Source organism: Myxocyprinus asiaticus, chromosome 9 (genome assembly GCF_019703515.2).
Source record: "Myxocyprinus asiaticus isolate MX2 ecotype Aquarium Trade chromosome 9, UBuf_Myxa_2, whole genome shotgun sequence".
NCBI lineage: Eukaryota > Metazoa > Chordata > Actinopteri > Cypriniformes > Catostomidae > Myxocyprinus > Myxocyprinus asiaticus.
In genome coordinates, this window is record NC_059352.1 from 10,920,513 (window position 1) to 10,935,241 (window position 14,729).

The window sequence follows — 14,729 nt, forward strand, 5'->3', positions numbered from 1 at the left end:
CAATTATGAGTGTTTGTCTTTTCAATAGTTCCACAGCAATAATTAAAAATACTTTTACTGATAATCTGGTTTAAAAAAAAAAGAATTAATTAAAAAAACATTTAAAAGAAAACATGAAGATGGAGCTGTGGTGCAGCCGTTAGCGCATTTACTCCAGGTATGTTGAGCCATGGTGCTCACATAGATGGAGGTTTGAAGCTGGCCTGCAAATTCACACAATTGTATTCCTCCCCTCTCTCCACACAAGTTTACACCTGATCGGCCGATACCGATCCCGATCAGTTCACCTTTTATCAGAATCTCTGTCATAATTCTACATGTAAGCTTTCTGCACACTGTCACTATTAATTGAATTTTCCTCTTCCCAATTGTAACACAGACTCTGAAGAACTGAGGTTTAGATCCATGTGCAGTTTATTAGTAAAAGTGCAAATCATAAACAGACAGGCAGTGTATTTCTCCAGCAATAGAACAGTGTAGACAGATCAGAGACATACGAGGTTGTCATAAACAAGCGAGGTTCAGGGCAGGCAGCAAACAAACAGAACTCCAGGTAAACAGACGTAATCAAAGGCAGGCAACAGAGAATCAAACGGTGGGTAAACAGGCAGGAGTCAAATACAGGCAGGCAGTAACAACAGTATAACGTTCAGAAATGTCAGCTAGGCAAAACAAGACTTTGCAAAGAGTTGAGTTAGAGTAGTGCTTAAATCGTCATCCGAACTGGGAACAGGTTTGGGAGTAATCAGTCTAGGTAGGCATGCTGGGAAGTGTAGTCCCTGAAGCTCTCAGAACTCGGGTGAGAGAGACCTCTTGTGGTGAGTGGAGAAAGTCCTTGAGTTTGTGATAGAACACCCCCCCCCCCCCAAGGGATCGAGAGGCAGGTCTTTCCGGATGTGTCCTGTGGAACTCAGTGGTAAGTGTGGGGTCAAGAATATCATCAGCATTGACCCAGGACTGCTCTTCAGGAACATACCCCTCCCAGTCAACCAAGTACTGAAGAGAGCGACCCCGACATCTGGAGTCTAGGAGTTCTCGGACCAGATAGGCCTCCTCGCCATCCACAATTATGGGTGGGGGGTTAGGATCATCGATCTCCTCCTCCTCCCTTGGGCCACCAGCGGGTTTGAGCAGTGAAACATGAAAGGTGGGAGGAATGCGATAGTTAGAGTGTAGTTGGAGGCGATAAGATACTGGAGTGATCTGTCTTAGAATTTTGAAAGGTCCCACATACCTGGAGTTTCTTGCATTGTAGACAGAGGCGTAGATCATGTGTTGAGAGCCAAACCCATTGACCTGGTGTGTAGGCGGGATTGGGGCGTCGATGACGATCGGCCTGTTCCTTCTGTCTCCTAACTGCCCTTTGGAGATGGACATGAGCTTGGTCCCACACCTCCTCACTCCGCCGTAGCCAGTCGTTGATGGCCGGTAGCTCTGTGGGTTCTCCTGACCAGGGGAATAGAGGAGGTTGAAAGCCCAGCACATATTGAAAGGGAGTCATGAATTCAGAAGAGAGTTCTGGGCATACTCTGCCCACAGCAGGTACCGGCTCCAGTCAGCTTGGTTCTGGTGACAATACATTCCCAGAAAGTGAGTGATCTCCTGGTTTAAGCATTCGGTCTGGCCGTTCGATTGTGGATGGTATCCTGACGTGAGGCTGATGTTAACATTGAGTTGTTGAAAGAAAGCCTTCCAGACCCGAAATGTAAACTGTGGACCACTGTTGGAGATGATGTCGTCAGGCAATCCATAGAAGTGAAACACCTGATGCAGAAGATGATCCGTGGTCTCGAAGGCTGTGGGCAGCTTAGGCAGAGGGATTAGATGACAACCAATCAATAACAGTTAGAATGACTGTATTACCTTGGGAGACAGGGAGATCTGTGATGAAGTCAATGGCGATATGAGACCAAGGTCAATGGGGAATAGGCAGAGGTTGGAGGAGTCCTTCAGGAAGGACTTGTTAGCTGCACAGGTGGGACAGATGTTGACGTAGGAGATGGTCTCAGCCTGCATAGTGTTCCACCAGAAACAGTTCCGAAGCAGTTGAAGTGTGGCTGCGATACCTGGATGTCCGGAACTGGTGGTGGAATGAACCCATTGTAAGGTCCTCTCCCGAAGGAGCTGTGGTACATAGGTCTTATCAGGAGGACAATTAGGGGGAATTGGGTCCTGAATCTGAGCTTGGGCGATCTCAGTCATGATGTCCCACTGGACAGGAGCCAGGATTAGTGATGTGGGAATGATGGGTTCCGAAGTCTGGACCTGGGTGTCAGACTCAAACTGACAAGAGAGTGCATCGGCCTTGGAATTCTTTGTACCAGGACGATATGTAATGGTGAAATTGAAATGGGTAAAGAACAAAGCCCACCTTGCTTGCCTTGGATTCAGTCTTTTCACCGAGGGTAAGTATTCGAGGTTTCGATTGTCAGTAAGTACAAAGAAAGGGTGTCTTGCCCCCTCCAGCCAATGTCGCCATTCCTCGAGAGATGCTTTCATAGCCAGTAATTCCCAGTTGCCTACATCGTAGTTTCGTTCTGCAGGAGATAACTTACAAGAGAAATAAGCACAAGGATAGAGTTTAGGAGGCGTACCATGTCACTGTGAGAGTATGGCACTGATTCCAGTGTTGGAGGCATCTACTTCCACTGTGAACGGGGTATTGGGGTCAGGATGATGCAGAATGGGAGCGGAGGTGAATCGAAACTTCAAGTTCTTGAAGGCCTGGAGGTTCATTGTAGACCAACACAGCTTGGTGCCCCTCCCCTTATCATAGATGTCAGTGGGCCAGCGACTGAACTTAAACCCCTGATGAAGCGCCTGTAGAAATTGGCGAACCCTTAGAAGCGTTGCAACTCCTTCACGGAAGTGGGTTTAGGCCAGTTTAGTACTGCACGTACCTTGTTGTCATTCATGGCAACCCCCTCTGAGCTAATGACGTAGCCTAGGAACAACACAGAAGTTTGATGGAACTCAGATTTCTTGGCTTTGGCATAGAGTTGGTGGTGGATTAGAAGGACAGCTCTGATATGGGTGATGTGTTCCTCCAGGGAGTTCGAGTATATGAGGATATTGTCAATGTACACAATTACCCACCGGTTCAGCAGATCTCTGAACACATCATTTATGAATGACTGGAACACTGAAGGACTATTAGCCAATCCGAAAGGCATGACCAGATATTCGTAGTGGCCACTGCTGGTGGAGAATGCTGTCTTCCATTCGTCCCCCTCGCGGATGCAGATGAGGCTGTATGCGCTGCGAAGTTTGAGCTTGGTGAAGTACCGTGTGGTACATAACTGTTCAAGAGCTGCTGGAACCAGAGGTAAAGGATAATGAAACTTTACCGTTATGTTGTTGAGAGCGCGGTAATTGATGCATGGACGGAGCCCACCATCCCTCTTGCCAACGAAGAAGAACCCAGCTGCCGTGGGTGAGGTAGATGGTCGGATGAAGCCCTTTGCCAGTTCCTCCTCAATGTAATTTTTCATAGCCTCAGACTCGGGTTTAGACAAAGGAAAAATCCTCCCTTGTGGCAGTGTAGTGCCGGGCAGCATTTCAATAGCACAGTCACTGGAACGGTGTGGAGGGAGTTGAGAAGCCTTGGCCTTACTAAAGGCTTCGATGAGGTCATCATACTCAGAGGGTAGGTTGAGCTCTGATATGAAGTCCTCCGTGACAGTAGTGGTTCCGATGGAAACAGGTGAAATGGGCTTAAGGCAGCTAGAGCAACAAGTTGTGTCCCACCGGGAAATTTTCCCCTCACACCAAGAGATTTGTGGGTTGTGTTGTTGAAGCCATGGTAATCCAAGTATTACAGGGTTGAGTGGCGACTGAATGATGTAGAGGCTTGCCCTCTCTGTGTGAATCGTGCAAACTTGGAGAGTGATGTCTGTAGTGGTGTGATGAACGTGGCCGATCCCCAGAGGGCGTCCATCTAACGCTTCCACTGCCAAAGGAGATTCACAGGGGATTAGTGGTATCTCGAACTTCTTGGCTAACCCTTCATCAATAAAATTGCCTGTGGCACCAGAATCTATCATGGCTTGAGTAGTGATAATATTCTGAAAACCCGTTATAGTGACAGGCACCTTAATACAGGAAGAGGAGTACAATGGAGTCATGACGTTACTCACCGCCGGTTTAGATGATTGGGTTGACCGTAATGGACAGGTAACTCATAAATGTCCGGACTGACCGCAATACAAACACAGACGTTGCTTAATGCAGCGTTCGCTCTTCTCCGTCGTCAGATGAGAATCTGCATGGATTCTGTTTCACCTGTGCTGAATGTGGTCTGTGAGGTGACAGTAGGGGAGTAGACTGGTCTTCATGAGCGGATGAGATTATCTAGGCGAATGGCAAGATCAATAAACTGGTCCAGGTTTCTCCCATCATCGCGGCGGCCAGCTCAGATTGAAGCTCTGGGTTGAGTCCTCTTCGGAACAGTAGTTTGAGTGTGTCCTCTACCCACACTGTCTGAGCGGCGAGAGTGTGAAATGAAAGCACAAACTTGGCAGTGGTGTCTTTCCCCTGATGGAGTGAGAGTAAAAGCTCACCAGCATTCCTTCCTCCCTCGGGGTGTTCAAACACTTCTCGGAAGCGCTGGAGGAAATGATTGAAAGTGGTGAACCTCGCCTCTTCGTTAGACCATATGGCGGTAGCCCAGTCCAGAGCCCTTCCAGTCAACAAGGAGCAAACAAAAGAGATGCAACTGTCCTCGGTGGGATATAGCGTGGGTTGTTGCTTCACAAACATCGAACATTAAAAATCCCTAGATGATGTTCCGTTAAACTTTTCCAGGAAAGCAAGTCATGGGTTGGTAGTGAAGGTGTTTGGAGAGGAAGGGTTATTTACCGGAGTGGGTTGAGGTGCCTGTGGTGGTTGTTCCGGAGCTGGAATGTGGAGGTTTTGTAAAGCCTTTACTAATTCCTCCATTAAAGTAGTCAGCCGGGTGAGTTGTTGCCGATGAACCACCAACACATTTGCTTGAATGGAAACCTCAGTAGACAATAGAAGGAGCGCCGCTGGATCTGTAGTTGGTGAAGTCTTCTGTAACACAGACTCCGAAGATCTGAGATTTAGATCCATATGCGGTTTATTAGTAAAAGTGCATACCATAAACAGACAGGCAGGGTAAATCTCCAGCAATAGAACAGCGTAGACAGATCAGAGACGTGGTCATAAACAAGCGAGGTTCAGGGCAGGCAGCAAACAATCAAAGTAGAAATCCAGGTAAACAGACGTAATCAAAGGCAGGCAGCAGAGAATCAAACGGTGGGTAAACAGGCAGGAGTCAAACACAGGCAGGCAGTAACAACAGTATAAACACTCAGAAATCTCAGCTAGGCAAAACAAGACTTTGCAAAGTGTTGAGTTAGTGTAGTGCTTAAATAGTCATTGGAACTGGGAACAGGTGTGGGAGTAATCAGTCCAGGTAGGCATGTTGGGAAGTGCAGTTCCTGAAGCTCTCAGAACTCGGGTGAGAGAGACCTCTGGTGGTGAGTGGAGTAAGTCCTTGAGCTGACACCAGTAATATTACTTTGCCAAGTTTTTGCTGACAAAAACAGACTGAAAAGTTTAAAAGGCTTATTAAAGGGGCCTGGGTAGCTCAGAGAGTAAAGACACTGACTACTACCCCTGGAGTTGCGAGTTCAAATTCAGGGGTGTGCTGAGTGACTCCAGCCAGGTCTCCCAAGCAACCAAATTGCCCTGGTTGCTAGGGAGGGTAGAGTCACATGGGGTAACCTCCTCGTGGTCACTATAATGTGGTTCTCGCTCTCGGTGGGGCATGTGGTGAGTTGTGCGTGGATGCCGCGATTAATAGCGTAAAACCTCCACAAGCGCTATGTCTCCACGGTAACACGCTCAACAAGCCACGTGATAAAATGCGTGGATTGACGGTCTTAGACACGGAGGCAACTGAGATTTCATCCTCCGCCTCCCAGATTGAGGTGAGTCACTATGCCACCACGAGGACTTAGAGCGCATTGGGAATTGGGCATTCCAAATTGAAAAAAAAAAGCTTATTAAAAAACTTTTTTTAAAAAAGACTTCAAAACAAATATAGGCTAAAAAAAATTATCTATATTAAGATAGATAGCTTTGTAAAATATGAAGCTTAGTGTCAAACTGAAGACAAACTGATTAAATTAAACTTAATGTAACTTGTAATGTAATTTTTTTGTTATGGATTCGTTGTAATTATTTCATATCATTATTATTATTACTTATTTTATTTCAATTTTATTTTCGCATTATATTTAATACATTATATTATGGTATCTTAATATTGTATAAAGCATTATTATCTTTATAAATTAATTACCTGCCTTTTCATTTAGTTAGATGATTGTATTAATAGTTAATTTTTCACTTGTTGCTGCTTGAACTTCAATGAGGGGAACACGTGCTCACTCATGAGGGCAAGAGATGAAAGGAAAGCTGAGAAAGAGCGCATGTTTCTGGACTCTACAGGTGTTACTATTGTTAATGCCAATTTATGGGGAGATATTCAGTAAAGATATTTGAATTACACCACATCTTGTTACTCGCGATTGAGAAGCTGCCGCCATGATAAGGACCATTTCTTAGCTCGCGCTGTTTTCTCTTTGCCTTATCGCGTGTGAAAGCCACATTAACAGTTCAGTACAACAACTTTTCATATTCGCCATATTTTCACATTCTCCCACTGCATTGTTCTTAACTGCTGAATCAACTTTGTTGTCTTAAAACAATATGCCAGTATTCCCCACACTATGTAATGCCATGACAGTGCTGCTCAAGTCTTAAAAGAACTGCGCGTTTTTTGCGACATGAGCAAACAGTTTATGCGATCGGCCAAATTACCGATCACCGATCAAGCCATAGGACGTTAATATTAGCCGATACCAATCTGTGGCCGATCGATCAGAGCATCCCTATTTAAATGTAAACCACATACAGTTTGAGTTTTACTTAAATTTCATGCAATTTCATGTCCCAGGAGTTGATTTTTATTAAAACTAACTGATTTCAACTTTTTCTTGGACTTCTTGGAATTTTTTTTTTTTTTTTTGCCACAAATGACTTTTATGTTTAGATTTTACTGTTTTAGCCTGTCCCAGACCTATACTTTCAATGTTAAACTATGGAAATTCATTGTAAACATAGGCTACAACTTATAACATGTTTAAAACTATGGTAATCTAAACAAACAGTAAAACATAAACAATTTTAATATTTATTGTGTAACAATGATTTCCATCAAATTTTCAAAATTGACCATACCAGACAATTTTGCCCCTAAGTTTTAGAAAAAGTTAAGTTGTACAAAAATGTGTATTTGTTAACCAAGTCGACAAAAGTTAGTGAAAAGCATTCTTTAAATGATACAAGTGGAACGTGATGTTTGAAGAAAACATACTCTGTGAGAAAAGTATTTTTATTGGATGTAATTTAATCATATTTTTTAATTGTGTGTATTTAGGATATTTAAAATGTTAGCCATAAGATTAGCCTTAGCAAGACAAAGGAGGCAGACATTTTATTGCAAAAACATTAAAAAAGACATTTCCATCACGTCATTTCCACTACGGAATATTGTTAAAAACAATACAGAATTTGAGATGTGGTGGAAATGATACTGTGGTGAATAAATAATAAAAAAAAAGACATAAATCTCCTGTGATGCATGTGCAGTACGTACGTTGTTGGATATTGTTAGTTGACAAATTAAAAAAATTACTGAGAATGTGAAAAAAATTGTATCGAGACTTCACTTTCTAGAATTTCACTGTGCTAAAAGTGCCTGAAGTTGAAGAAACACCCATGTGCAATACTGTTAAGTCACTTTAATGTGTTTCGCACAACCTAATCTCATAGAATGAACATTACTACAACTACATTTTTACAAACTGACTTTTGCATGCTGCTTTCTACGTTTCACTGCAGTTACCTAGTAAAATTAACACTAGAGGCATTGAAACAACTGTGCATTTTATTCACTGTCACACAAATCAGGAGTACAATGGCTGATTCTGACTTTATAAACACATAATTTTCACACTATTACTCACACACTGCTATGTTATTATAGCAAAACACTTTTTTTAATGCATCATTTGAAAAACGATACATTTTAACATTTGTATTACAGAACCACCTACATTTACACACTTATTCCAATGTGATTTCACAATGAAAGTGTTATAGAAGTGACACAAAATGACGTGGTTGCTTAAAAAAAAAGTGCTTTTCATGTCACATTTTCTTTTAAAACACTATCGGTTAGGTTTAGGCGTAGGTTAAGGGTAAGGATGTCTGTTTTGTTCACCTCTCATTTGTTTTTTAGGACACTTTTGGTTAGGTTTAATCTAAAGTTTTATGTTAGGGAAGTGCATTTTTACTCATTAAAACATCCATCTAAAATTCTCCTTACAAACCTCATCTGATAAAATCATTTCACTTGTTTTTTGGCACCCCTCGCTGGACATTTCACTGGGAAACTGCAGCCAAATATGTAATACAGCACGTAATTTTGGTTTGCAAAAATGTTGCCATGATCACATAAATTTCATGAGATCAGACTGATTTTGCGTCAGTGTTTCCCAATGGATTAAAATCTGAGCACAGCAAAAAGCTACAGAGTTAGCTCCATTGCCGCTTTGCGCATACTTCAAGCATTGTGACGCAACACTCAAGTTTAAACAATTTGAACTTTGATATTTGCTGTTAATCTTTTCATAGTGCAGCCAATAGCTGCTTATCCACTATTGGGCTAAATTAGGGTGTGCTTGTGCGTGCCAGGGCCCACTGTCACTTCCGAGGCTTCATTGTGCCTCCTCAGAGCTTTCTCAGGGCCAACGGCCAATGGCCTTTGGTCCGCTAAATACCCTTGGGCCAAACAAGGCCAGCTGGTGATTGATGTGTGGTCAATGTCAAAGGAGAAGTTTCGGTGAACTTGAAGGTTGTGTGTCCAGCGCATAATGGTACAGATTCGGGCAAAATTAAAAAAATTGCAGGCACAGTATAAATCCGTTAAAATGCACAATGGACAAATTGGTGCCCAAAGAAAGAACTTTCCATGGTTCAAGATCATAGACGGTGTGCTGGGACATCGTCCCGCTGTTAGTGGAGAGAACACTCGGGACACCATGGCAGTTATATTCAGTGAGTAACTTATCTTGCTAGCTAGCTAAAGTTTACATACAATATAAACTTGATATTCCAGATACCTTGACAACATGGTACCTCAGCTTGAGCTTCCCTCTAGGTTGTAAAATGGTGTCTGATGTTGGCACCAGAGCGGTGTATTAAGGGAGGGTTTTAGAGCAATATTGCGAGGCTACTGGCCCGTTGGTGGGAATGCAGATCGATTTTGGGCTCGTGGCACGAAGTTCAAGGCTGTTGGCCACAGCTGACCAGTTTACAGGCCTGGCTCGCACTGGCCCGATAGTGGAAAAGCGGCTGCTGAGTACTGCAAAATTTGTGTGATGTATCATTACGTAAGCGGTGCCCATGCACATATTAAAATGGAATGGAAAAGAAGACTCTACATCAAGTTGTACAACACAAAGGCATATCACTTTCAATGACTCAATGACAAAAAAACAAAAAAAACAACTTAAAACCTTAAGCTGTTCCTAGCTGGTCTCCCAGCCTGGTTTTGACCACCCAGCTGGCCACCCAGCTAAACCAAATGAGCACCAGCTCAATCAGGCTGGGAGACCAGCTTAAACCAGCTAAGACCTGCAACCAGCTTAGGCTAGTTTAAGCAGGGGAATCAAAGCAATTGCCAGGCCTTTTTTCTGTTTTACACTCAAATGCATGTTACCTCTTTTATTTGCTTTCACTATCTTCACTGTTTATTGTGCACAGTTCCCGGTTTCTTGCTGCCGAGCAACCTCATAAAATCACCCTTCCGTGACACATGGTTTTTCATTTAGATTTATAAGTATGACTCATTCTTCCGTGGAACACAACAGGAGATTTTAGGCAGAATGTTAGTCTCAGTCACCATTCAATTTCGTTGCATGGACAAAAGATGTAACGCTGGAAAAAAACATGGAAAAGCAAATAATACATTTTGACGGAATTGTTATTTTTGGGTGAAATAATCTTTTAATATAATCTTAATGGACTATTTTTATACTGCAAAACTGTAACCTGGGGTTCATGTTTGTGGTGGTTGCAACATTAAACACAGTACCAACAATGAAGTCACCTAAACAAGGAAGATAAAAACAATAGCCACTGAAGCATCATGGTGAGAGTGTTCTGTCATGCGTATCACTCTCAACGCTCCTCAGATACCTTTGCTGTGAGGGTATATTTGAAGGGCAGAGCCAAGTGCCCCCTGTTAAATGAGCACCACAGTATTACACAGGCACTTTATATTTCCTACTGTGTCCATAGTAGTACACACTACAGACACGCATGCGTGTGCTCACCAAGAGGCTGTTTGTAAGCCTGGAGGCAGATTGAGATGAACTCATGTATTATTATTCACTTTGAAGCAGTTTCTAGTGAGAACGCTTTGGTGAGTCAGACAGCGATGAAAGATTTAGCTTCACCTCCGGGCTGCAGCCAGGGACCCGTGCGTCAGAGATCTGGCTCCGCTCCCGCTGCCGGAGAGCTGTAATTCCGGTCGCTTATCTCCAGTCACACATCCCTAATCAAATGAGAACAACTCTACCATCTTCCCATCTCTAATGAAGACTTGGATTCTTTGGTTTTATCTGTCTCATCATATCTGTCTGCCTCTTTTTTTTCTGCCTTCTTTTCCATTTCAGTCTGTAGTAGCGTCCCTGACAACATGAAGGTCCATCCACTGAACCGAACAGCGCTTGTGTTTACCTGGGATTGGCCTTCAATGGTCTACCACCCACCTATAGTTGGCTTCCTGGTCTCCTACAGCTGGGTGAAAGATGAAATGCCTTTCGAGAAGACCTTCACACAGAGCAGTGAACACAGCACGGTGAGGTTCCATGTAAGAAAGGGCAAGCAGAGTAATCATAAAAGAGCACAGTGGTTAACAAGTTTTAACCAAGCCTCAATCCCACAGTCATGGTTGTTTTTTCTTTGATTTGAGCTCGGACATTTAAATTATCCAATTACTCAGTTATTTGATTGCCGGTCTTGGGGGTGTGGATGTGTCCTCACACAGGGTCCAAAATTAACACTCAGTAAGCACCAAATCCAGTAAAAATTGGCTTTGGTGAGTAAATAAAACAGTATTATTCATAAGGAAATACATCATAATATATGGTTTCAATCGAATTTTAAGAATCTGACCCTCGTTGATGTGAAGCAAGTATATCAAATTATTCAAATCCTCTACTAAAAACAACATCTGTTGTTGATCTGAGGTGATAAAATTTAGAAATCTGTTAAATTCTAGTTTAGAACATGTGTCAAGTACGTAGAAATTAAAGCATTTTCATAATTCTAGGTCCATACAATGCAAGTGAATGGTGACCAAACCTTTCAAGCTCCAAAAATCACATCAAGGCAGCATACAAGTAATCCATACAACTCCAGTGGTTAAAGCTATGTCTACAGCAATGATAGGTGTAAGTTAGAAACAGATCAGTATTCAAGACCTTTTTTACTATAAATCTCCACTTTCATGTTCTGAAAGTGAAAGTGGAGATTTATTGTAAAAAAGGACTGCATCACTTCAGAAGACATATATTAAACCACTGGAGTCGTATGGATTACTTTTATGCTGCCTTTATATGCTTTTTGGCGCTTCAAATGTCTGGTCACCATTCACTTGCATTGAAAGGACCATCAGAGTGGAAATATTCTTCTAAAAATCTTTGTTTGTGTTCAGCAGAAGAAAGAAACTCATGAAAGTGAGTAAATTATAAAATAATTTTTCTTTTTGGGTGAAGCATCCCTTTATTTGATCCAGACAAAAACAAAATGAGGATCACGTCATTGACCCATCTGTTAAGATATTAATAAGACATTATACGTTGTTACATTTGCTACTGTAAACACTCAGTAGGCTGAATATGACTGTCCAACCTCAGCATCTTATGATTGGTCCATTGTTTTAAAACTGACATTGATTCGCTATGCTGCAAATGTGTATTGATTATGTTGAAAAACTTGGGGAAATATAGACATTTTTAAATGTATAATGGTTGCTACTTTCCTGGTCAAGTTCCTGTAAAAACAGAGAGACCATCTGATGTGTACACAGACCACAAAAACAGTCCCTACAAAAAGTACATCCCTTTATATGAGTTTTGGAAAAACAAAGAACAAAGTGTTCCTTGTGGACGTTATCTTGGTTTCCAACATTTCCTCATAAGTCTGATGGATGGACTGCTGTCATCGGTTTGATGGATTTAGACAGCATATGGTCTTTCTTCCCTCAAGTCTATTGAATGACTTACACCCATGTCTGTCAGTTACCTTATTGGGGCAGCCTTACATACACGGTATCCATGACTACAAGAGAGTGTCCGCCAAGTTGAGGGAACTTTTCTGTCAGTCTATTTTAGGCTTGGTCAAATTAGATTTGGATTCAGTTGAGGGATGTAACTGCCACGGTTAAAGTCCAATTACTTCCTTTCACTCTACAGCCCATCATGACTCCCTCATCTTTTCAATTCTAAATTTACATTTTTATTTCAATTTTGAGCTCAGCCACAGGTTGTACTGGAGAATCAAGACCAGTTTTTGGCATATGAAATTTAAATGAACCCACCCATCTATTTCTGGGGGATAGATTGAGGATCGCCGTATGATGGAACAGGACATTGTAATAAATAAGTGTCATTTTATACAAATAATAATGGCAGATGTCAAATTTGCTTTGACATTTTGGTTTTGGGAAATACGACTTTGGGAAATGAGTTTTGAAATGTGCCAATAAGCCTGTCTTAATTATCGTTTTATTGTCATTTTTTATTTGGATTTTTAACAAGTACACAACTAAAAAGACAGCATTACACTACAATACAAACACAAAACCACAAAAAACAAAAAACAAAAAAATTACAAAAGGGCAACCAATCTGAAACCGCGGCCACACTAGGATTTGAGCATGCAACATTATTTCGGACACCGCAACGGACAGGATATGATGTCACGCTCTAAGACTTCTGGTTATAATAAATAATAAATCGCAAATAACAATTAATGTTTTCAAAATGTTACAGTTTGAAGGGTTTATTAGATATATAGGTTTTACAGATTAATCTGTGCCAATAGTTGTCTTTGGAACAATTGGTTATCAACAAGAATTTATGCCAACTAAATCTTTCATCATTGACAATATGCATTCATATTTTTATCCTCACTTCAATACATATTTTTGTATTCTAAACTGAAGCAAGGGGATGCAAAGAAAAAATGCAACTAAATGGAAATGTGCTCCATCTGCACATACATCGTGTCTCCAACTCCAAATCTTGTGAATAATAATAAACCTTATTCCTCATTAAACATCATCTATACAAAATATTTAAAAATTAAAAAAAAATTTTTTTTTAAAAACTATCAGCCGATTTATCTGTTATCCGCCTTTCCCACCACCTTAGATATTGATATCAGCAAAAGCCACTATCGGTCGACTGCTCACTTCCCTGCAACAATAAAAACATGCAGCTTTGAAAGATCTATTCTTTGTACTGATCCAAGAGGCCCGTGTGTGACGATCTCCTGCTGGTCACACTGGCAACCCATGTTAGATGCAGAAAAGTGCCAAGACAACCCTTCTTGTGTCTATTTCGCTCATAAATATGTTAATGAAATATGTGGTGTTGTTTGCCTCCTGTAGAGGGCAGTCATCACACTCGTGTCTCCAGATGTCCTGTATCTGTTCAGAGTGCAAGCTGTATGTCAGAGAGACCAGCGCAGTGACTTCAGCCAAACACTCTTATTCAGAGGTTTGTCAAATAAACCAATGCCTGTCCATTCTTCTTATACCACGTGGAAAATTTCCATTATTCATGAAAATCCATCAGGTCATTGATTAATCTTGATTTTATTTTCTTAAAGCAAACACCACAAGGATATTCGAGGGAACAAGGATCGTAAAAACTGGAATGGTAGGTAATAGCATTGGTCTAGTCTTCTGTGAATCAGATTTGTTTATTAATTGTTCAGTTCTTTCTATATCTGGGTGAATCTCACGAAAACATGTCCCGGTCACATGTCCAGATTTATCCCAAAATCAAACCAAAAAAAAAAGAAAAAGAAAAAAAAAAAAAAAAAAAAAAAAAAATATATATATATATATATATATATATATATATATATATATATATATATATATATATATATATATAATACAAATAATAACGTAGGAAAATACATTTTGCATAAAGAAAATGAAGCTGAATTTTAGGACCATTATGATTATTTATTTATTTTATTATCATTTTCTTTGTGCATTGTGGCATTATTTTTATGATTATTTTAAAGCACATTGTCCCCCACAAACTCTTATAACTTTTTCTTAAACTCGTATTTGCTCTAGAATATTTTATGAACTAGACATTGCTCTTGTGTTGAGTAAACCTTGCAATGCAAAGGTATATACGATTTGTGAGTGAATCATTCTTTTGAATCCGTTCTTTTTTAATGAATTAGTCAAAATGGTTCACAAATTGGTCTAAATCAGGGGTGCTCATAGCGGCGATCGCAAGAGAACCACTGATCGATCTCCATAACAGGTCAAAAGGGAAAGAGGATAGAGAGAGAAATGATAAAAAAATTAAAGATGTACATTT

At 41.0% G+C, this 14,729-nt stretch overlaps 1 protein-coding gene across 1 annotated transcript in view; it reads left to right on the forward strand.

The window, feature by feature from the left end:
• Nucleotides 1-14,729, forward strand: part of ca16b (carbonic anhydrase XVI b) — a 145,183-nt gene that overhangs the window by 107,721 nt on the left and 22,733 nt on the right. The window contains exons 9-11 of the mRNA XM_051705888.1: nucleotides 10,773-10,957; nucleotides 13,775-13,883; nucleotides 13,996-14,045. Of these exons, the coding sequence (XP_051561848.1) occupies nucleotides 10,773-10,957; nucleotides 13,775-13,883; nucleotides 13,996-14,045 (344 nt within the window). The remainder of the gene's footprint in view (nucleotides 1-10,772; nucleotides 10,958-13,774; nucleotides 13,884-13,995; nucleotides 14,046-14,729) is intronic.